Here is a 23570-nt window from a genome sequence, read left to right as displayed (position 1 = left end):
TGACCATTATGCCCCATTTCCCAAGTGGATTCAAAGAGGTAATTTAGGGAAAGGCACACGGTGCCAGGCACATCATAGGCTCCTGGTGAGCGGGAGAACTAAAAAGTCTTCTCTCAGTGAAAAGCAGCTGAGCGCCTACCACACTCCGAGCTCTGCGGCAGGTGCTGGGGCCACAGGAGGAACTAGCAAAGTCCTCGTCACTGGGGATCGCGTCCTACCGGGGGGCACAGACCATAAAGGAAAACTGGAGGGACCAGCATATAAGGTGGTGGTTGGGGAGACTCAGAGAAGGGGAATATTTAAGCTGAGAGCCCAGGGAAGAGGAGGAGGAGGGTCCCCGCAGCAGGGGAGGTTGCAGGGTGCAGGGGAGAACTTGGATCCAGCCAGAGGAGGGCAGGGCGGGCAGGAGGGCAGACCCGGAACCGGGCAGGCCTGCAGGAGTTTACGTACCAGGATTAAGGAGCTTGGGTTTTACTTAAGTGCAATGGATTTTAAGCACGAGGATGGAGTGACATAATCTTATTTACTTTTTAAAAACTTCCAGTGTGGAGAGTGATGGTGGGGGCGGGGCGGTGGGCGGTGGCAACAGCCCAGGTGGGAGGTGACCGGGTCAAGGGAGGCGAGAGGTGAATGGACAGGGGGTCCCCTCTGCATGTGGAGCCAAGTTACTGCCCGATGGATGGAAAGTGGGGTGCCAGGAGCAGAGGGGCCAAGGATGACGTGGAGGCTTGGTCCGTTGGCTTGCGCTCTGCGGATCTTGTGGAGACGCATTGGTGCGGGAAGCGGGGTGTGGGATGGGAGGGTGCGGTAGACCGCGGAGGGTGCACGGAGGGGCAGGCCGAGGTCAGGACTGCCGAGAAACAGTGGGGACTCATCAGGGGAGAGGTGGTGTTTACAGCCACGAGGCCGGGTGAGATCACCCAAGGAGTGGGTGGGTGTAGACCGCGGAGCCGGCACGGGTGGGGGGCGGTGCCTGCAGATGACCGCGACGAGGCAGGAATGTCTCTGTGTCTCTCTGTCTCTCCTGGGTCTCTAACATTCTTTCTTTCTCCTTCCTTACTTCTTGCCCCCACACCCCACCCCTTGTGTCTGTCTCGCTTTCTCTCTGGCTCTCTGTTCCTCTGCCTCTCTGGTCCCGTCTCTGTCTCTCTCTCTCCCCCTTATCTCTGTTTCTCTCACCTGCCAGACTGGAAGCCTCCCAAGTGAGACCCTCCCCCAACTCTGTCCTGGGCCCGTGCGCCCCCAGATAACTCTGGACAGGACGGGACATAGGCTGGGACCACAGAACAGGAAGCCCTGGCAGGTCTCTGTCTCTCTTTTCCCCATCCCTGTCCCTTTCCCTCTCTCTGACCCCGTCTCTCTCGCTCTCCCTCTGACCTCTGTTTGTGACCCTCTGATCTCTGTCCGTCTCTCTCTGTCCCTGTGTGTCTCTCTTTCCTCCTGTCTCTGTCTCACTTTGCCTTCTCTCTCTGTCTGTGGCTCCACACCTGTGTCTCTATCCCTCTTTCTCTGTGTCTCTCTCTCTCCCCCCATCTTGTCTCTGTCTCTCTGTCTGTGGCTCCGCACCTGTGTCTCTGTTCATCTTTCTCTGTCTCTCTCTCCCCCCATCTTGTCTCTGTCTCTCTGTCTGTGGCTCTGCACCTGTGTCTCTCTCCATCTTTCTCTGTCTCTCTCTCCCCCCATCTCTGTCTCTGTCTCTCTGTCTGTGGCTCCGCACCTGTGTCTCTGTCCATCTTTCTCTGTCTCTCTCTCTCCTCCCATCTCTGTCTCTGTCTCTCTGTCTGTGGCTCCGCACCTGTGTCTCTGTCCATCTTTCTCTGTCTCCGCTTTCCTCCTGTCTTCTCTCATGTCGCTCTGTCTTTGTTTTCCATGCGCTTCCAACACTCCTCCCTTCGCTCTCTTCATTCTGTCTCAACTCAAATGTTACTTCTTCAGAGCCCTTCCCTGAGCCCTCCCCCAGTCTGATTCTGGGTCTTCACTCCCCTATTTATTTTTTCATCTTATAGCATCCTATGTGCTCCTTTAGAGCATTTGGTACAATGTATACACGTATTGTTGTGTGTTTCTTTTTCTTTTTTGTTTGTTTGTTTCTTTGAGATGGAGTCTCACTGTGTTACCCAGGCTGGAGTGCAATGGTGCGGTCTCTGCTCACTGCAACCTCCACCCCCCGGGTTCAAGCGATTCTCCTGCCTCAGCCTCCTGAGTAACTGGGATTATAGGTGCCCGCCACCAAGTCTGGCTAATTTTTGTATTTTTAGTAGAGACAGGGTTTCACCATGTTGGCCAGGCTGGTCTCAAACTCCTGACTTCAGGTGATCCGCCCGCCTCCGCCTCCCAAAGTGCTGGGATTACAGGCAAGAGCCACCGCGCCCGGCTTGTTGTTTATTTTTCTAGCAGCTGTTTCTTTCATTAGCGTGGGAGCCCCTTGGGGACAGGGCTGGTGTCTGTTATGTTCACTGATAAAAACTATTCACTGCAGATGTGTTGAGTGGATGGATAAAGGGAGATACAAAGATAGAGAGAGACAGACAGGAGAGGGAGAGATGAAGGCTGACAGAGAGAGAAAATAACAACAGACAATAATAGTAGCTTACTATTAATTAACCTTTAGAATATGTTAAATTAATTGTAAGGAAGTCAAGAACTTACTATATGTCTGGCCCTCTTTTAAGTATTTTAAATGCAATAACACATGTATTCCTCAAAAAATATAAGAAGTAGATGCCGCTATGAACTTTGTTGGACAGATGAAGAAACTAAGGCATAGAGCGGGTAAGTAGTTTACCAAGGTCACAGAAAGACTGAGGCCAAAAGAGAAGAACAGACAGAGGTGGGTAGATGGAGAGTAGGAGAGAGCTGGGAACACACTGAGAGATGTGGCCAAAAAGATAGGAACACACTGAAAGAGAGACATGTCTCAGGAACTAGGAATAATCATCATTTTAAAAATAATAAAATATTGGGCCGGGCGTGGTGGCTCATGCCTGCAATCCCAGCACTTTGGGAGGCTGAGGTGGGTGGGTCACCTGAGGTCAGGAGTTTGAGACCAGCCTGGCCAACATGGCAAAACCCCGTCTCTACTAAAAATACAAAAATTACCTGGGTGTGGTGGCAGGCCACTGTAATCCCAGCTACTTGGGAGGCTGAGGCAGGAGAATTACTTGAACCCGGGAGGCAGAGCTTGCAGTGAGCCGAGATCACGCCATTGCACTCCAGCCTAGGCAACAAGAGTGAAACTCTGTCTCAGAAAACAAACAAATAATAATAATAATGATAAAATATCTAACATTTATATATCACCTCTCTTCTAGTTGTCATGGTAACGGTTTTATACAAGTTAACTAGTTTTAATTTTCTTAACTCCCTGAGGTACTCGTCATTGTTTCCAATGTGATGAAAGAGGAAATGAAGGCACAGAGAGGTCAAGCTACTTATTGAAGGTCACACAGCAAAGCAGCCATGCACCTGGGCTGCCTGACCCCAGAGCCCATATCTTGAGCTGTTATGCCATCTCTCTCTACAAGTCAGGAAACAGAAGCTGAAGCCAAAGGACAGGTGGGCCTTCCTGAAGATACACAGGTCATGGGGGCCCACCCTGGCCCACTATCCGTCACCTGAGTCATCTGAGTTCACACCCACCTGCGGATGAGATGCAGCCTCAGCCAGAGAAGCCAGGGAGGATTGCTGGGGAGGGGAGGGAATGTGGCCACAGATGGGGCCACCCGCCCACCCAGAGAGCCCGCTCTTACTGTATAACTGGAAGAACAAGCCCCTTCTACCTCCTATCCCCCTGGGGGCTGGCTGAGCCGGAAGAGGCATGGATCTCTGGATGCAGTGGTGTTGCTGCACTAAGGCCCCAAGGCAGCCCTGGCCGTCTCTGCTGCGGTGCCCAGTACAGCCCTTAGGGAACTGACCCCTGAGTTTTCCTCGGTAATCTCAGGGAACTCCCGTAGGCTGGATTTGAACAAAGCTCAAGGGTGGAAGAAGGCATCACTCTTGCTTTTTTTTTTTTTTTTTTTGTGATGGAGTCTCTCTCTCTGTCGCCCAGGCTGGAGTGCAGTGGTGGGATCTCGGTTCACTGCAACCTACTCCTCCCAGGTTCAAGCAATTCCCCTGCCTCAGCCTCCCGAATAATGGGGATTACAGGCACACGCCACCACACCGGCCCATCCTTGCCTTTTATTCAGTAATGTAAGGCTACCTTGGGGCAGATTATATTACACAAGAAAAGTCTTTTCCTTCCTTAGTATGGACAATGGGGTATTCAGTAGGAAGAAAACTCAGAAGTCCTGGTGTGAGTGGCTCCTTTTCCTGCTCCTGTCTCAGAAGAGAGAGGCTGGGACTGAGTGGTGCAATCCTGGGATCTCCTCCAGAAGTGGGGAGGATGGAGAGAAGGACTTCGGGAGAAGGAGAGATGGAGCTCACTCCAGCATGAGGGAGGTGCGGGGAGGCAGAGGGAACACGGCCCGTTTGCTGGCAAGATGGGAGGATGGCTGTGGGCTGGGGGGACCACTCCGGGGAGGATCTCCTAGACCCTCTGCGCAGCAAGTAGAAGAACCCCAGTAAATAATAAAGGAGAGCTGGGCACAGTGGCTCATGCCTGTAATCCCGGCACTTTGGGAGGTTGAGGCAGACGGATCACTTGAGCTCAGGAGTTCGAGGCCAGCCTAGGCAACATAGCAAGACCCCGTCACTACTAAAAATTAAAAAAAGTAGCCAGGCATAGTGGTGCACATCTGTCATCCCGGCTACTCGGGAGGCCAAGGCAGGAGGAGGATCGCTTGGGTCCAGGAGTTCAAGGCTGCAGTGAGCCAAGATCACACCACTGCACTCCAGCCTGTGACAGCAAAAACAAACAAGGCCGGGCATGGTGGCTCACGCCTGTAATCCTAGCACTTTGGGAGGCCGAGGCAGGTGGATCACCTGAGGTCAGGAGTTCGAGACCAGCCTGGCCAACATGTCGAAATCTTGTCTCTATTAAAAATACAAAAAATTAGCCGGGCTTGGTGGCGCCTGCCTGTAATCTCAGCTACTTGGGAGGCTGAGGCACGAGAATCACTTGAACCCGGGAGGTGGAGATTGCAGTGAGCCGAGATCGCGCCACTGCACTCCAGCCTGGCGACAGAGTGAGACTCTGTCTCACACACACACTCACACACACACACAAAAAATCACCCCCAAACCCCAAAAATACCAAAGGAGCAGAAGTTATGATGGTGGCCTCATTAACCAAGGGCCTGGGCATCCCCCATTTTTCTAGCACCAACCAAGCTGAGTCATCAGACATCACTCTACAGAGGATGGAGGATGGGTGGGACCCCAAAGTGGCTGTGACATTTCTTGCCAGGCAGATGGGGACAGGGGCAGTGGGCCTGGAGCAGACTGAAATCAATTAAGATCTAATTGTGCAGGCCATAGTGGGCAGGTGTGATCAAGGGACTGGCTTTTAAATTTTATTTAGTTTTTTTTTTTTTTCCTTTTCTTTTTTGATGGAGTCTTGCTCTGTCACCCAGGCTGGAGTACGGTGGTGTGATCTCAGCTCACTGCAACCTCCACCTTCTGGGTTCAAGTGATTCTCCTGCCTCAGCCTCCCGAGTAGCTGGTAATACAGGCACACGCAACCATGCCCGGCTAATTTTTTTTGTACTTTTAGTAGAGATGGGGTTTCGCCCTCTTACCCAGGCTGGTCTCGAACTCCTGACCTCAAGTGATCTGCCCACCTTGGCCTCCCAAAGTGCTGGGATTACAGGTGTGAGCCCCCGCGCCCGGCCTTGTTTAGTTTTAATTAATTTAAATGTAAACACCGACACTTGATTCAGTTATTGGGAGAGTCTTAATTAAGTACGTTTGGAACAACCTGGGTGCATGAATCATCTTTTTCAACTCTAAACTTTCTGGGCTCTGAATGCAGATCAAATATTTCTGAAAAAAACTTGGCATCCAAATTGCGATGTGCTGTGAGTGTAAATATATACACTGGATTTCGAAGAACTGGTGTGGAATAATGAATGTAAATTCTCTTACTGATTTTTTTTACATTGGTTACATGTGGAAATGACAAGTTTGGATATATCAAGTTTAATATGTTACTAAGATTAATTTTACCTGTTTCTTTTTCCTTTTTAATTTTTTTTATTTATTATATATTTTTTATTTTTGTAGAAACAGGGTCTCACTAGTTGCTTAGGTTGGTCTTGAACTCCTGGGCTCAAGTGATGTGCCTGCCTCAGCCTCCCAAAGTGTTGGGATTACAGGCATCAGGCACTCCACCTGGTCCAGGTTTCTTCTTAAATGTTCCCTCCTGACCACCTGTCTAGAATGGCTCCACCTCTTTACCCTGATTTTATTGTTACCAAGTATATAAGACTGTATTCATTTCATTTCCCATTGCTGTTGTAGTAATTACCACACACTTAGTGGCTTAAAACAAAAGAGATGCATTCTCTTACAGTTCCAGAGGTCATAAGTCCAAAGTGTCTAAAGTGGGCTAAAGTCAAAGTGTCAGTAGATTCTGATTCCTTCTGGAGGCTTCAGAGGAGGCTGTTTCCCCCTTGTTTCCAGCTTTAAGATGTCACCTGCATACCTTGGCTGGTGGCCGCATCCTCCATCTTCAAAGCCAACAGTCGCCTGCATCATCCTGACCTCCGCTTCATGTACTCACCCTCCTTCTCTGACTGACTCTTCTGTCTCCCTCTTATGGGTGATCAAGGTGATCTTTGTGGTCACCTGGAGCCCCCTCAGGTAATCCAGGATCATCTTCCCATCCCCAGATCGTCCACTTAATGACATCTGCAAAGTCTGTTCCGCCACATGAGGTCACATATGCACAGGTTCTGGGGATTGGGACATGGACATCTTTGGAGGGGGGCATTATTCTGTGTACTCAAAAATCGCGGCATATTCAGTGATTTGCTCGTTTATTGTGCCTGCCTCTGCTAGACTATAAGCTCCATGAGGAACAAAACGTGACCCTGTCAGGGTCACCATTGTATCCCCAGTGCCAAGGACGATGCCTGGCACATAGTAGTTGATCAGTAAACATTCACTGAGGACTGGCTGGGTGCGGTGCTCATGCCTGTAATCCCAGCACTTTGGGAGGCCAAAGTGGGCAGATCACGAGGTCAGGAGATCGAGACCAGCCTGGCTGACACAGTGAAACCCCGTCTCTATTAAAAATACAAAAAATTAGCCAGGCGTGGTGGCGGGCGCCTGTAGTCCCAGCTCCTCTGGGAGGCAGAGCTTGCAGTGAGCCGAGATCGTGCCACTGCATTCCAGCCCGGGCGACAGAGCGAGACTGTCTCAAAAAACAAAACAAAACCAAACAAAACCATTCACTGAGGACAAATGTTCCAAGGACAGAAAAATTCATGCTCTTAGGAACAAGTGATTTACAGTAACAGAAATTGTTTTGAAATTGGCATTGCGTTTTACACTAAGAGACAGATTCTGGAATGCACACTCTCATAGTTCAAATCTCTGCTCTGCCACTCACTAGCCGGGCAACCTTAGGCAAATCGTACTGTCTCTGTGCCTCGATTCCTCATCCGTGAAATGGGGATAGTTACAGTACTTGTCTCATAGAATGTTAGAAGGATTAAATGAATTAGTACATACAAGGCAGTTAGAACTCTGCCAGGCGCAAAGGAAGTGCTTCATAAGCGTTAGCTTTCATTGTCATTATTAATATTATCCTGCAAATATCTGAAATGATATTTAACAAAACATGATGCAAACCCAAGCATAGGGGATTTGTTTGTAGTTCCAAATAGATTAAAAATCTCAGCAACACTTTGGAAGATTCTTATTGTCTCCACCTTGAGCTCACCATGAACTCAAGGAGCGAGAGAATACAGTCCGTAGAAGTTGTGAATCCTGAAAATCTGAGACAGGTCTCAGATTTTTTAGAAAGTTTATTTTGCCAAGGTTGATGATGTGCGCCCATGACACAGCCTCAGGAGGTCCTGACGACGTGTGCCCAAGGTCAGCAGAGCACAGTTTGGTTTCGTACGTTTTAGGAAGACATGAGACATCAATCAACATATGTAAAATGAACATTGGTTTGGTCTGGAAATGTGGGACAACTCGAGCAGGGAGGGAGCTTCCAGGTCAAAGATAGATAAGAGACAAACACTTGCATTCTTTTGAGTTTCTGATTAGCCTCTCCAAAGCAGGCAATCAGATATGCATTTATTTATTATTTTTATTATTATTTGAGACGGAGGCTTGCTCTGTCACCCAGGCTGGAGGGCAGTGGCGTGATCTTGGCTCACTGCAACCTCCACCTCCCGGTTTCAAGCGATTCTCCTGCCTCAGCCTCCCGAGTAGCTGGGATTACAGGTGCCCACCACTTAGCCTGGCTAATTTTTTTGTATTTTTAATAGAGACAGGGTTTCACCATGTTAGCCAGGATGGTTTCAATCTCCTGACCTCGTGATCCACCTGCCTCAGCCTCCCAAAGTGCTGGGATTACAGGCATGAGCCACCGTGCCCTGGCCAGATATGCATTTATCTCAGTGCGTAGAGGGTGGGTTTGAATAGAATGGGGGTCTGGTGGGCTCTAAGCAGTGCCTTGCTGGACTTTTCCCTTTAGCTTAGTAATTTTGGGGGCCCCAAGATTTATTTTTCTTTCATAAACTCATTTCAAAACTGAGTCTGGATTTCATTCTCTTAGCTCGACAAATTCAGCTGCCAAATTGCTGATTAAAAGCAGATTTCCTTCTTAAAGAGGAAAGCCGTGGTTTCTTTCTGAAAGGAGAGGAGAGAGCCTTATCATTTCTGTTTCATAAAAGGAAACTTTCACGAACTGCTTCCTGGCTTCTCTGGTTATGGAGTGAAATTCATTGCAATTTCTTAGGATCTCTACCCGGCCACCCATAGAGGGCTCTCGAACAACGTGCAGGCTGCAGACACATCTGGCCTGTCTCGTAGAGTCTGGACTTTTTTGTTTGCTTGTTTGTTTGTTTGAATGGATCACGAGCATTAAAAGGTCAAGAGATTGCAAGTTTCTCTTGAAAAGGCCACGGTATCTGTCAATATCACACCTGCATTCCCACGTGGCCATAATCCAGCATCAGCAGGTGCTGAGTGGCCACCCTGGGGGCACCCTGCGGTTTTCCTTGGCCCACACACAGTCAACTTCCCTCATTTATACTTCCTGCCTGGCCCCAGGAGGTGGCTGAGTTTGTGACCTCGGTGGAGAAAAAAGCATGGACACACAGAGACATGGATATAAAGAGATCAGAGGGAAAGAAAGTCACAAATAAGGAAACAACACAACAAAAGGAGTCATCAACCTTCCTGACCACCAACATCATCGTCCTCATAGCTACTCTTGTAACGTCCTTTATCTTGTGCCAGGCATTATTCTGAGCACTTTATAAATGTGAACTCATTTAATCTCCTCAACATCCTATGAGGTAGGAACTATTATCACCCCCACTTTATAGATTTAAACAAAGAGTCACAGAGAAGCTCCCGGGTTGTTTGCAGAAAGCAGCGGGCAGGTGAGAGCGCTGGGGTCTGCACGTCCCAAGCTCGGAGCAAGTGCGCCTACCACTGTGCAATACTGCCACCTAGTGGAGCCGGAGAGACATACTGGGAGAGGACTAAAGGTTGTGGGCCCAGGGTTCTCTTGAGCCAGTCACCCTGAGCCGCAGCATCCGGCTCTGGCTCCAGAAACGGGAGCAGAGGTGGCAGGAAGCAGGACTGGCCGCCACCAGAGCTTTCCATCTGGGGACACCAAGTCCTGGTCCTGACTTTGGGTGTCTCAGATCTAAAGGGAGGGGTGCAAGCGTGACATCAGGCAAGGGCTGAGTGTGTCTGGCCTCAGGGTCCGCCTTCCTCAGCTGAGGATAGCGACGTCGCATGGGTTTATGTGAAGTTTCAATGGGGACGTGCACACAACACGTTGGACACACAAGAGCCCAGCAAATGGTATCTCCAATTATTGCTGTGAATACAATGAAGTCACGTGGTGACCTTGGTTGTCCTTCGCCATCTCCTGCTCGTCTGTGCACCCATATACTCAAATAACAACCATGCAGATAATAATAATTAACTTCTCACATATATTGAGTGGCTATAGTCATTTTTTAAAAATAGAGACAGGGTCTGACTACATTGCCCAGGCTGGTCTTGAACTCCAGGCCTCAAACAGTCCTCCCAGCTTGGCCTCCCAAGTCCTGGGATTACAGGTGAGTCACCGCACCCAGCAGATTCTTTAACTTGAGTTACTGTACTTAATCTCATAGGATAAAATCGTAAGCCTGTCTTAAAAAAAAAAAAAAAAAAGGTGCAGGGCCGGGCGCGGTGGCTCACACCTGTAATCCCAGCACTTTGGGAGGCCGAGGTGGGCGGATCACCTGAGGTTGGGGAATCACCTGAGGTTGGGAGTTCGAGACCAGCCTGACCAACATGGAGAAACCCTGTCTCTACTAAAAATACAAAATTATCCGGGCGTGGTGCTGCATGCCTGTAATCCCAGCTACTCGGGAGGCTGAGGCAGAAGAATCGCTTGAACCCGGGAGGCAGAGGTTGCGGCGAGCTAAGATGGCGCCATTGCACTCCAGCCTGGGCAACAAGAGTGAAACGCCATCTCAAAAAAAAAAAAAAAAAAAAAGTGCAGATCCCAGCGCTCTCACCTGCCACTCTGTTGTCTGCAAACAATCAATTTCTGAATTGATTTCTTTCCCCATTTGAAAAGGAAATCAGCTTTTCTCAGCAAAATTCTCACTGGCTAGATTTGTTAGATTGGGGAAAGGTGAGAAGAAAGCAAATCTTTCTTTGGTTCCACACTTACTCAAGGGGGAGAACACTGCCACTAATTGGTAACACAAGCTAAGTGTGTGCTCTGTAAAACAGTTTTAAGGGATTTGCAGGAATTAACTTGTTTATATTCCCAGCCACCCTACGAAGTTGCTACTGTTTCTATCGCCACTATAAATAGGGAGAAACTGAGGCAAAGGGAGATTAAAGTCATTTTCTAAGTCAAGGTGCCGTGGTTCACACCTTTAATCCCACCTTTAATCCTGGGAGGCGAGGAGGGAGGATTGCTTTAGTCCAGGAGTTTGAGGCCAGCCTGGGCAATATAGCGAGACCCCTTCTCTATTAAAAAAAATTTTTAAGTCATTTTCTAAGGTCACACAGTAAGGAGCAGCCAGGTTTGGACCCAGGGACTCTGGCACAAGTGTGTATGTGTGTGTGTGTGTGTGTGTGTGTGTAACATCATTTCTATTTAGTTTTTTGAGTAGAAAATATTTTTGGCCAGGCACGGTGGCTCATGCCTGTAATCCCAGAACTTTGGGAGGCCAAGGTGGGTGGATCACTTGAGGCCAGGAGTTCAAAACCAGCCTGGCCAACATGGCGAAACCCTGTCTCTACTAAAAATGCAAAAGTTAGCTAGACATGGTGGCACGTGCCTGTAATCCCACCTACTTGGGAGACTGAGGCAGGAGAATCGCTTGAACCTGCAAGGCGGAGGTTGCAGTGAGCTGAGATCGCACCACTGGACTCCAGCCTGGGTGACAAAGTGAGACTCCATCTCAGAGAAAAAAAAAAAGAAACTATTTTTACATGGCAAAAAAACAAAATATGTTTATAAAAAATACACAGTGATAAACCTCCACCTAACTTTGTTCCCCACCCTGTCCTGTCTCCATCCCTCTGCAAAACACAAAAACTAGAATATGTTTTTTTGGGTCATCTTCCAGGGTTTTGTGGCACATGAACAAATGCATACAAAGATGTGTTTTTATTATTTTTTTCTCTTGGTTTAGCCACCAGGCTGGGTTCCACACCAAGAGAGGGTCTCCCGGAGCTTAGACCACTTGGTGAATTCTCTTTCCTGTTATGAGCATTGAAGACCTGTAATGCCTGGTTAGTGTCAAGGTTTGTGAAACACTGTTTGGATAATTACACAAGTTATAAAACAATAGCTGGTGTGAAAATTACAGATGATTCATAATTACACATATGGCTGTCAAGCTTTCTGCTAGAGAGTCTTTCAGCCTGGGAGAACTCAGTGGGAGAAACCTTTTTTTTTTTTCTAAAGGGATCTCATTGCTCATTCTGCAATGGTTAGAGCTGGCCAGAAAATAGACACTGGCAATAAAGCAAATAAAATCGAAGGGAAAATGCAGTCAGAGAGATCTAGGGGGGTGACAACTTTTTTACTGAGCACTTCCGATATGCCAGACACATTTTTTTTTTTTTTTTTTTTTTTTTTTTTTTTTTTGAGGCGGAGTCTTGCTCTGTCACCCAGGCTGGAGTGCAGTGGCACAATCTCGGCTCACTGCAAACTCCGCCTCCCGGGTTCATGCCATTCTCCTGCCTCAGCCTCTCCGAGTAGCTGGGACTACAGGCGCCCGCCACCACGCCCGGCTAATTTTTTGTATTTTTAGTAGAGACGGGGTTTCACCGTGGTCTCGATCTCCTGACCTCGTGATCCGCCCGCCTCGGCCTCCCAAAGTGCTGGGATTACAAGCGTGAGCCACCGCGCCCGGCCGCCAGACACATTTTTATTATGACATTTTATTTTGAAATAGTTCAAAACTCACAAAAAGTTGCAAAATAGTGCAGAGAATGCCCATGTACCCTTCATCCAGATTCTCCCAATGGTAACACTTTTTATAAGGATAGCACACTGTCAAAACTAGGAAAACGACGTTGATACCATGCTGTTAACTCACATGGAGACCTTATTTGGATTTCATCTTTTTTTACATCTCTCTCTCTCTCTGTCTCTCTCTCCACCCCATCCTCACCGTCTGTTTGTCTCTGTTTCTCTCTGTCTCTCTTTTCATGTATATAGTTCTTATAGCTCTATGGATAAAGGTAACCATCACCACAGTTGGGATACAGAACTATTTCATCACCATAAAGAAATTTTCAGTCTGGGCGTGGTGGCTCATGCCTGTAATCCCAGCACTTTGGGAGGCTGAGGTGGGTGGATCACTTGAGGTCAGGGGTTCAAGACCAGCCTGGCCAGCATGGTGAAATCCCATCTCTACTAAAAATACAAAAAATAGCCGGGTGTGGTGGCACGCACCTGTAATCTCGGCTACCTGGGAGGTTGAAGCACGAGAATTATATGAGGTACCTAAAATAATCAAGTTCATAGAGACAGAAAGTAGAATGGTGGTTGCCAGGGGCTGCTGGGAGAAGGAAATGGGGAGTTGCTGAGTGAATACAGATTTTCAGTTTCGCAAGATGAAAAGGTCCTGGAGATTGGTTGCATAACAATGTGAATACACTTGACAATACTGAAGTATACACTTAAACATGAATAAGGCCAGGTGTGGTAGCTCATGCCTGTAATCCCAGCACTTTGGGAGGCCGAGGTGAGCAGATCATCTGAGGTCAGGAGTTCGAGACCAGCCTGGCCAACATGGTGAAACCCTGTCTCTACTAAAAATACAAAAATTAGCCGGGCGTGGTGGCACGCACCTGTAATCCCAGCTACTGGGGAGGCTGAGGCAGGAGAATCACTTGAATCTGGGAGGTGGATTTTGCAGTGAGCTGAGATCATGCCACTGTACTTCAGCCTGGCCAACAGAGCAAGACTCCATCTCAAAAATAAATAAATAAATAAATAAAATAAAATATGGGAACTATTTTTAAATTACAATTTTAAAGATATTTTAAGTTCTGTGGACTATATGATTTCTGTTATCAACCAGTCAACTCTGCTTCAGTGAACAACTCATACTCAATACATAAATGAATGAGCACGGCTGTGTTCCAATAAAACTTTATCTACAAAAGCAAAACAAAACAAAACAAAGGACCACCTTTGAGTTGGTTACAAACTTTGTGAAACATCATTTAGTCAGTTGCGTAAGTTATACAACAGTGACTAAGTGTGAAAACTAGTGATGACTCCCTTAATTGTTATCAGTGGAGATAAATGATGCAGCCCTGGCTTATTTCTTAAGGTGCACTGTTTTAAAAAGCTACAAAAACTCAGGACAAGCTCCTAATTGTGAAGATGAACAATTTCACTCATCTTGGTCTACTGCCTTGCAGGGGTGTTTTGGTAGAGTGGTTTCTCCACAGTTTTTCTTGAAACCCAAATCCTAATCCAAAGCTTTGCCGAGTAATCCATTATCCTTGAAACAACTCTGTGAGGTTGTACTATTATTCTTGCATTTTGGCTTGGAAGACTGTATGCTTAGCTCCTCTGCTATCCTGTCTCTGTCCAGCACACACACACACACGCACACGCACAAATGTCAACATTGGTTTCCTCTGGTTGGTGAGATCATGGGGTGTTTTTTCATTTTTGTTTTTTGAGACGGAGTCTTGCTCTTTCGCTCAGGCTGGAGTGCAGTGACGTGATCTCAGCTCACTGCAACCTTCACCTCCGGGGTTCAAGCGATTGTTCTGCCTCAGCCTCCCCAGTAGCTGGAATTACAGTCTCCCGCCACCATACCTGGCTAATTTTTGCATTTTTGGTAGAGACAGGGTTTCACCATGTTGGCCAGGCTGGTCTCGAACTCCTGGCCTCAAGTGATCCGCCCACCTTGGCCTCCCAAAGTGCTGGCATTACAGGCATGAGCCACTGCACCCGGCCCAGGCTGGGGTTTTTATGATCAGAAATGCTTTCATGGAATTTAAACCCACCTTTTACGTGTAGAGGGAAGCGGGAGGGGTGGTCAGCTACCCCGTAAAGGGGAGGCCCCTGTCCAGGCTAGAATTCAGTTTCTGACCATGGTGCCGAGTGTGGGGCTTCATGACACAAGCTCACAGACACACACACAAACACACACTCACATACTCTCTCATGCTCACTCATGCACGTCTCACGCTCACACACAAAATCACAGACCTACATAAAACACGCGCCTACAAGCACACACTCATACTCTCACAGCACACTCAGACATGACCTCACACTCATATCCACATACACACATTCACACTAACTCGCCATGAAGACCCACAGCTTTCGGGGCCAAGATCAGAATCAACCTGCCTCTTTCTTCTGTACTATTTCCAGAGGTTCCTGGATGACCCCTGGGCTGAACTTTCTATTTTATTTTGGTCCCAAGGAAATATAACACTATAAGATCCAACTGCTGTTTTAATCCAGGCTTAGCTGCAATGAAAGAAAACCTCAGGCCACATGCTAGGATGGGACTAATGAGGAAGTTTAGGAGGGAAAAGGTTGACTAAGCGCCTTGGGAATATGGAGCGTGGGTGTCCTCCTTTGTTGAAAAGATAAGGTAGATGGTGGAAAAATACATTCAAACCAGTTGTTAAGATTCAAAGAGAAACAACGGCAACAATAAAACCATTTCACCAAACGGGATGAAGATCTTGGTTAAGCTGGATGTATTTATATTCAATGTCTTGCCATCACAAAATCAATTCCTGGATCGTTTATTTGTTTGAAGCTCCCTGGTGAGCGTAGGTTTATTATTATCATCTATGAAATGTGAATGATCAATAATGATGGGGCCTGGCACGGCTCACCTCTGTAATCCTAGCACTTTGGGAGGCCGAGATGGGTAGATCACTTGAGGCCAGGAGTTCAAGACCAGCCTGGCCAACATGGCAAAACCCCATCTCTACTAAAAATACAAAAATGAGCCAGGCGTGGTGGTGGGTGCTTGTAATCCTAGTCAGGGAGGCTGAGGCAGAATTGCTTGAACCTGAGAGGTGGAGGTTGCGGTAAGCTGAGATCGCATCACTGCACTCCAGCCTGGGCGACAGAGCAAGACTCTGTCTCAAAAAATACTATTACTACTACTAATGATGGTGATTATGAAAACTTTGTCAGCATGCTCACTTTAGATAAGGACTTAACTGCTTGTGCCTCAGTTTACTCATCTGTCCAATGAGCTTTTTCATGGTATCTTATTCTACAGTTTTTAAAGTGGTGGTTTTACAATATATTATATTTTCTGAAAGTTAAAAGCTATGTTTTTAAGCTAGTTTTTAGCTACTTAAAAGTGAAAAGAGCCTCAAAATCCTGAACAATCAGAGAAATGCGAGTTCAATACAGCAGAATATTACTTTACATCTGTTAGATTACAATGGAAAACTGGGCAATATTATGTAGTAGCAGAGACGTGAAAATTCACATGTAGAAACCTAACCCCCAAGGTGATGGTGTTAAAGATGGGACCTTTGGGAGGTGACTGGTTATGAGGGTGGGGCCCCCATGATGGGATTAGTGCCCTTAGAAAATAGGTCCCAGAGGCTGGGTGTGGTGGCTCATGCCTGTTATCCCAGCACTTTGGTAGGCTGAGGCAGGCGGACCGCCTGAAGTCCAGGAGTTCAAGACCAGCCTGGCCAACATGGTGAAACCCTGTCTACCAAAAATACAAAAATTAGCTGTGCGTGGTGGTGTGCGCCTGTAATCCCAGCCACTCAGGAGGCTGAGACAGGATAATTACTTGAACCTAGGAGGTGGAGGTTGCAGTAAGCTGAGATTACGCCACTGCACTCCAACCTGGGCAACAGAGGGAGACTCCATCTCAAAAAAAAAAAAAAAGACCCCAGACAGCTCTCTCCTGTCTACCATGTGAGAACACAGGAACACAGTGAGAAGGTGTCATCTGTGGACCAGAAAGTGGCCCTCACCAGACACTGAATTTTCTGGCACCTTGATGTCGGACTTTCCAAATTCCAGAACCATGAAAAACAAATTTCTATTGTTTACAAGCCACCCAGATTGTGGTATTTTGCCATGGCTACCTGAGCCGACTCAGACAGCTGGAGAAGTGAGATGCTAACAGGGCCCAGACCACGTCAGCCCCTGAAGACTGCGGTGTTCAGTTTGGGCTTTATCTTAAAAGTAGTGGAAAGCCATCAAGAGCTTTGAAGCAGAAAAGGGACTTCCTTCAACCCTTCCCCTAATCCACATGAGATTGAAATCCAAGCCTCCCACCCCTGGCCACCTAGAGCCCTTCAAAATCCTGCTGTCACCAAAGGAACATCCTTTCTGAGTTCCAAACGAAATGCACCTCCAGGAAGTCTCAAATGCAGGTGGACGGAGGTGGCAGGGGGTGGTGTTTGCCAAAAACGGTTGACTTTGAAGTCGGGACTTTATTTGACCTCTCAGCATTCTGGTTCTCGAAAGACAGTCCATAGGTAGAGTCCTCCCTTTCAGCCCTAGTGCCGCCTCTTCTCTCCTCTCCCGCTTCCCTCTTTTCCTCCTCCACCCTGCCCTCTGTGAAAGCCCCCAAGAAATTTGCAGCTCTTCTCATTATTAAGCGGAGTGATCCAGCCTTTTCCAACCCCATCCCCACTGCAAGCCCTACTGAGCCAAACACCCCCTGCTGTTGACAGTCACAGCACAAGGCGCCTCCTTCCCCAAGAGCAGTACTCACCCTCCCCTGTTTGCTGTGTAGGGAACAGCTGAGGGACAGAGTAAGGCAGGAGGAAATAGAGACCGGTGCAGGGGCAAGGGGAGAGGTCTTGCAACTGTCCAGCCTGTCTGCGTTTGCTGTTCCCTCTGTGCCCTTCCCTCTATTACCTGCCTAACCTTCTCCCTTGATGTCTGCAGTCTGTGATCTGATTGACCTCCCCACCTGGCCTCTCCTGACCAGCGGATGTAAAACAAAACCCCTTCCAGGCATTCTCTGTCCACGTTTCCTGCTTTATTTGCCTTCATGGCATTTAACACCACTGTTGAGAGATAACATATTTATAGGTGTTTATTGTCTTTTTCCTCCACTACAAAAAAAAAAAAACCCTATATGAAAAAAGGACTTTCTCTTTCTCACTTGACTTGTTCCGTGTTGTGGTCAGGGGAGCTAGTGTGCCTGGCACATAGTAGGTGCCCTATAAGTATTTGTTAAATGAAGGTGTGAATAAATGAATGTCCAGGGGAGAGAGGATAGTGGCTTGGGCTAAGGTGGTGGAAATATTTATTTATTTATTGAGACGGTCTTGCTCTATTGCCAAGGCCAGAACGCAGTGGTGCAATCTCAGCTCACTGTAACCTCTGCCTTCCGGGTTCAAGCGATTCTCAAGCTCCCGCGTAGCTGGGATTACAGGCGCACACCACCTCACCCGGCTAATTTTTGTATTTTTAGTAGAGATGGGGCTTCACCACGTTGTCCACGCTGGTCTCAAACTCCTGCTCTCAAGCCATCCGTCTCCCTCAGCCTCCCAAAGTGCTGGGATAACAGGAGTGAGTCACCGCACTTGGTCTAACGTGGTGGAAATAAAGGTAGGCAGAACTCAGCCACTGCGACGCAATCAGACACATGTCCGACTTTTTCCTTCAACATTTGATTGTGAACATTTTCAAATATACAGCAAAGTGAAAGAAACGTACAGTGAACACCCATATACCTGGATTCTACCCCTAGCATTTCACTGTACTTGCTTCGTCATAGTTACTCTTCCATCATCCGTCATCCATCCATTTGTCCATCTGTCTGTTTTATTTTTGATGCATTTTAATGTGAGTCACAGACATATGTACACATTACATTAAACTCTTAAACTTATATCATGTATTATAATTCAAACTTCATTTTTTGATATAAAAGCCACATATCATGAAATGCACCAAACTTAAATTGCTCCTTTCTTTCTTTCTTTCTTTCTTTCTTCCTTTCTTTCTTTCTTTCTTTCTTTCTTTCTCTTTCCTTTATTTATTTATTTCTCTTTCTCTCTTTCTCTCTCTCTTTCTCTCTTTCCTCTCTCTTTCTTTCTTTCTTTCTTTCTTTCTTTCCTTCTTTCTTTCTCTCTTTCCTTTATTTATTTCTCTTTCTCTCTTTCTCTCTTTCTTTCTTTCTGACGGAGTCTCACTCTGTCACCCAGGCTGGAGGGCAATGGTGCAATCTCGGCTCATTGCAAGTTCCGCCTCCTGAGTTCAAGCAATTCTCCAGCCTCAGCCTCCCAAGTAGCTGGGATTACAGGCACCGGCCACCACACCTGGCTAATTTTTGTTGGCTAGGCTGATCTCGAACACGTGAACTCAGGCGATCTGCCCGCTTCGGCCTCCCAAAGTACTGGGATTATAGGCATGAGCCGCCGCGCCTGGCCTAAGTTGCACTTTTCAAAGAATTTTGACAAATACTTACATCCGTGTAACCCAGACCTCTGTTACCATGCAGAACACCGACCATCACCTTCATACCAGTTCCCAGTCAATCCCCACCCCTGCTGCAAGAGGCAAGCAGCATTCTGATTTCTGTTTACCGTAGGTTAGTTCTGCTTGTTCTGGAGCTCTATATAAATGGAAAGATGAGTATGTACTCTCTTGGTGTAAGGCTTCTTTCACCTGGACATTCACTCATGTTTTTCATTTAGCAGCAGTAAAATTACTGGCAATGACTGAGGCAGATACTATTATTTGACTACACCGCAATTTGTTTCTCTGTCTTCCTGTTGGTGGACACCTGGGTTGCATCCAGTTTGGGGCTGCGGCAAACAAAGCTGCTGTAAACATTTGTAACAAGTGTTTGTGTGGACATGCCATTTTTTTTCCATTGGAAAAATGCCTGGGAGTGGGCCATAGAGTAGATCGTGTTTAACATCATCAGAAACTGCTAGACTTTTTCCCGAAGTGGTGTACCATTTTACACTCCCTTCAACCAGGTATGAGAGTTCGAGGTGCCCCACCAAGTGTGCAACATCTTGGAGTTTTCATCTTATTTATTTATTTATTGAATTTATTGTAGTTTTTTGTTATTTAGTTTTTATTTCATAATCATAAACTTAACTCAACTCTGCAATCCAGCTAGGCATGGAAGGGAACAAGGAAAACACGCAACCCAAAGGGAACTGCAGCGAGAGCACTAAGATTCTAGGATACTGCAAGCAAGTGGGGTGGAGGGTGCTCTCCCGAGCTACAGAAGGAATGGTCTGGTTGTTAAGATAAAATACAAGTCAAAGTTTATTAGAGTTGTTCACAGTCAGCAATGGTGACCTTCTTGCTGGTCTTGCCATTCCTGGACCCAAAGCACTCCATGGTCTCCACAATATTCATGCCTTCTTTCACCGAGCCCCACCTGCTTCCCATCCAACCACTCCGTCTTGGCAGTGCAGATGAAACACTGGGAACCATTCGTGTTGGGGCCAGCATTTGCCATGGACAAGATGCCAGGACCTGTATGCTTTAGGATGAAGTTCTCATCATCAAATTTCTCCCCGTAGAGGGACTTGCCACTGGTGCCTTTATGGCATGTGAAGTCACCACCCTGACACATAAACCCTGGAATAATTCTGTGAAAGCAGGAACCCTTATAACCAAATCCTTTCTCCCCAGTTCTCAGAGCACGAAACTTTTCTGCTGACTTTGGAAACTTGTCTGCGAACAGCTCGAAGGAGATGCGGCCTAAGCGCTCTCCGTCAACGGCGATGTCAAAGAATACGGTGGGGTTGACCATGGCTGATAGTACAGGGCTCTTGGCGGCAGTGTCTGCAAAGCCTATTTTAACTTTTTAAAACCGATTTGATGGGTGGGTGGTAGCATCTAATTGTGGTTTGAATTGGATTTCCTCTCATGACGAAAGAAGTTGAGCATTGTTTCGTGTGCTTCATGGCCCTTTTTATGTCTGCTGTTGTCAAGTGGACCTGTGTATACCGAGAGCTGACCCGTTCATGTGTATCAGTTCCGTGGGGCTGCTGCAACAAAGTACCACAAACTGGGTGGCTTTAAACAAAAGAAATGTATTCTCTCAGAGCTCTGGAGAATATAAGTCTGAAATCAAGGTCCCCACGGTGTCGGCAGGGCTACACGTCCTCAGGCTCTGCGTAGAGTCTTTCCTGGCTTCTGTTGATGGCTGCCGACCACTGACCTTCCCGGGCTGGCAGCTGCAATACTCCAATCTCTGCCTGTCTCTTCACATGGCCTTCTCCCTTTGTGTCTGTCTTCATATTTTCTTCCCTCTTTTTATAAGGACACCAGTCATACTGGATTAAGAGTCCACCACACTCTGGTAAGACTTCAACTATTTATACCTGAAATGACTGTATTTCAAACTAAGATCACATTCTGAGGTCCTGGGGATTAGAACCTCAACATATCAGCTGGGCACGGTGGCTCACATCTGGAATCCCAGCACTTTGGGAGGCCGAGGCGGGTGGATCACCTGAGGTCAGGAGTTCAAGACCAGTCTGGCCAACATGGTGAAACCCCATCTCTACTAAAAAAAAAAATACAAAAATTAGCCAGGCGTGGTGGTGGATGCCTGTAATCCCAGCTACTTGGGAGGCTGAGGCAGGAGAATTGCTTGAACGTGGGAGGTGGAGTTTGCAGTGAGCCGAGATTGCACCATTGCACTCTAGCCTGGGCGACAAGAGTAAAACTCCATCTCAAAAAAAAAAAAAGAAAAAACTTCAACATATCTTTTTGCAGGGGAAACGCTTCAACCTATAACATTATGGATTCAGTAGCCTGCCCTTTAAATAATGGCCAGGCTCGAGGCTACATCTCAGATGCATCAGTGATGCATCCCAAAAGTAGTAGTGTTACCATGCAACCAGTGGGCTCACAGCACCATGTGCATAGAGGCCAATACCATGGCACTGGCTTTTGAGAAAAGAAAAACTTAGTTGCACGTTGACCAGCAAAAGGACACAGGAGGAAACACCTGAATCTGTCTGCCTGAGCTGGGGGCTGGAGCAGGTTTTATAAGCATGGAGTAAGGAGGTGTGATCTGATTGGATCAAATCTTATTGGATCCTGGATCCTGCCATGCAGTGTCCACTTCTTAATTCAGTCCCTGCTCCTCCATCCAAGCACTTTGGTTCCCCCTGTGGTTGCACGCATGGTTCATCTGGGTGTACTCAGGTTATATGACCTGAAATACCATGGCAACTGAAAAACAACTCACAACTTTGTTACATAAAAGTGGAACCAGGCTGGGTACGGTGGCTCACACCTGTAATCCCAGCATTTTGGGAGGCCGAGGCAGGTGGATCACCTGAGGTCAGGAGTTTGAGATCAGCCTGGCCAACACGGTGAAACCCCGTCTCTACCAAAAATACAAAAAAACTTCACTGGGCATGGTAGCACACACCTGTAATCCCAGTTTCTTGGGAGGCTGAGGCGGAAGAATCGCTTGAACCCAGGAGGTGCAGGTCGCAGTGCGCCGAGATCGTGCCACTGCACTCCAACCTGGGTGACAAAAGCGAAACTCTGTCTGAAAAAAAAAAAAAAAAAAGCGAAACCAGATTGGTCTGTGCCAACTCTGGGGCAGGCACTGTGCATGAGGTGGAATCGTCATCTTGGTGTTACAGGTGAAGAGTGAGACCTATACACTATGGCTCAGAGAGGTCAAGGACCTTGCCCAAAACTAGACGGCTGGGAATGGCTTGCAGGATTGTAGGACTCCAAATTTCTTTTTCTTTTCTTTTTTTTTTTTTTGAGACGGAGTCTCGCTCTGTCACCCAGGCTGGAGTGCAGCAGCACGATCCTGGCTCACTGCAACCGCTGTCTGCCAGGTTCAAGCGATTCTCCTGCCTCAGCCTCACAGGTAACTGGGATTACAGGCGCCCGCCACCACGCCCGGCTAATTTTTTGTATTTTTAATAGAGACGTGGTTTCGCCATGTTGGCCAGGCTGGTCTTGAACTCCTGACCTCAAGTGATCCACCGGCCTCGGCCTCCCAAAGTGCTGGGATTACAGGCGTGAGCCACCGCGCCCGGCCCTGGACTCCGAATTTCATGCCCCTCCCACAACTTTCCCATGTCCCAGCTCAGTTCTTTCAAAGGCCTCCAGGTGGCGCGATAGAGCAGATGGTGGATTCCGCTAACTTGGGTTTACAATTTCTTCCCTCCCGGGAGGCTTGCAGGGTGGGGCACTTGAACGTGCGCACGAAACACCGGGGGATCTTATGGAAATGCCGCTTCTGGTTCAGTTGGTCTGGAGTGGGATTGTGTTTTTAATACGCTCCCAGGGCATGTTGCTTCAGCTTTGAGCAGCAAGAGCTTCATTCAGTGGGATCAACAGCCCTCGCCACACCTGTGCAGGCAGCCAACTGCAGAACAGTAACTAATGACGTTCATTACAATCACAGAAACAGCGATTTCCACATGTTTATTCTGTGCCGGCCTCTGTGTTCTTGTCTTTGCCTTCGTGCGCATTCTCTCCTTTAGTGCTCAAGGCAGTCTTCTAAAGTAGCATCATTTTACAGAATAGGAAACAGGTAGGATTGAACCAGTCTGTGTCTATTGCCCCCCTTCCCTTTTTCCTACAGGATAGATGCCATCCCTGGGGCACTCAGCCCAAGGCATGGGGGAAGAGAGGCCCGGGCTCTGGGGGGTTGGCTGCAAGGCCAAGCGGTGGGACGAGGTCGCTCAGGCAGCGGGATTGTGGGGATTAGGAGGAAGAGTGAGATCAATAATATGCAAAGGGCCGGGCGCGGTGGCTCACACCTGTAATCCCAGCACTTTGGGAGGCCGAGGTGGGCAGATTGCTTGAGGTCAGGAGTTCGAGACCAGCCTGGCCAACATGGTGTAACCCCGTCTGTACTAAAAATACAAAAAAATTACAGGTGGTGAGCATCTGTAATCCCAGCTACTGGGGTGGGGAGTGTTGCTGAGGGAGGAGAATCGCTTGAACCCGGGAGGCGCAGGTTGCAGTGAGTCGGGATCATGCTGCCGCA

General features: G+C 47.7%; 1 protein-coding gene across 1 annotated transcript; it reads right to left on the bottom strand.

Moving 5' to 3' along the window:
• Positions 1-19858: 19858 nt before the first annotated feature.
• LOC129460037 (peptidyl-prolyl cis-trans isomerase A) lies at positions 19859-20369 on the bottom strand. Its single transcript, XM_055237578.1, is given in 2 exon segments — positions 19859-19967; positions 19969-20369. Coding segments are annotated over 2 exon segments (489 nt in total). The 5' UTR covers positions 20349-20369.
• Positions 20370-23570: the final 3201 nt, after the last annotated feature.

This window comes from Symphalangus syndactylus, chromosome 13, assembly GCF_028878055.3.
Source record: "Symphalangus syndactylus isolate Jambi chromosome 13, NHGRI_mSymSyn1-v2.1_pri, whole genome shotgun sequence".
NCBI lineage: Eukaryota > Metazoa > Chordata > Mammalia > Primates > Hylobatidae > Symphalangus > Symphalangus syndactylus.
The sequence above is the reverse complement of the archived record's forward strand: the minus strand, read 5'-3'. Positions and strand labels throughout refer to the sequence as shown.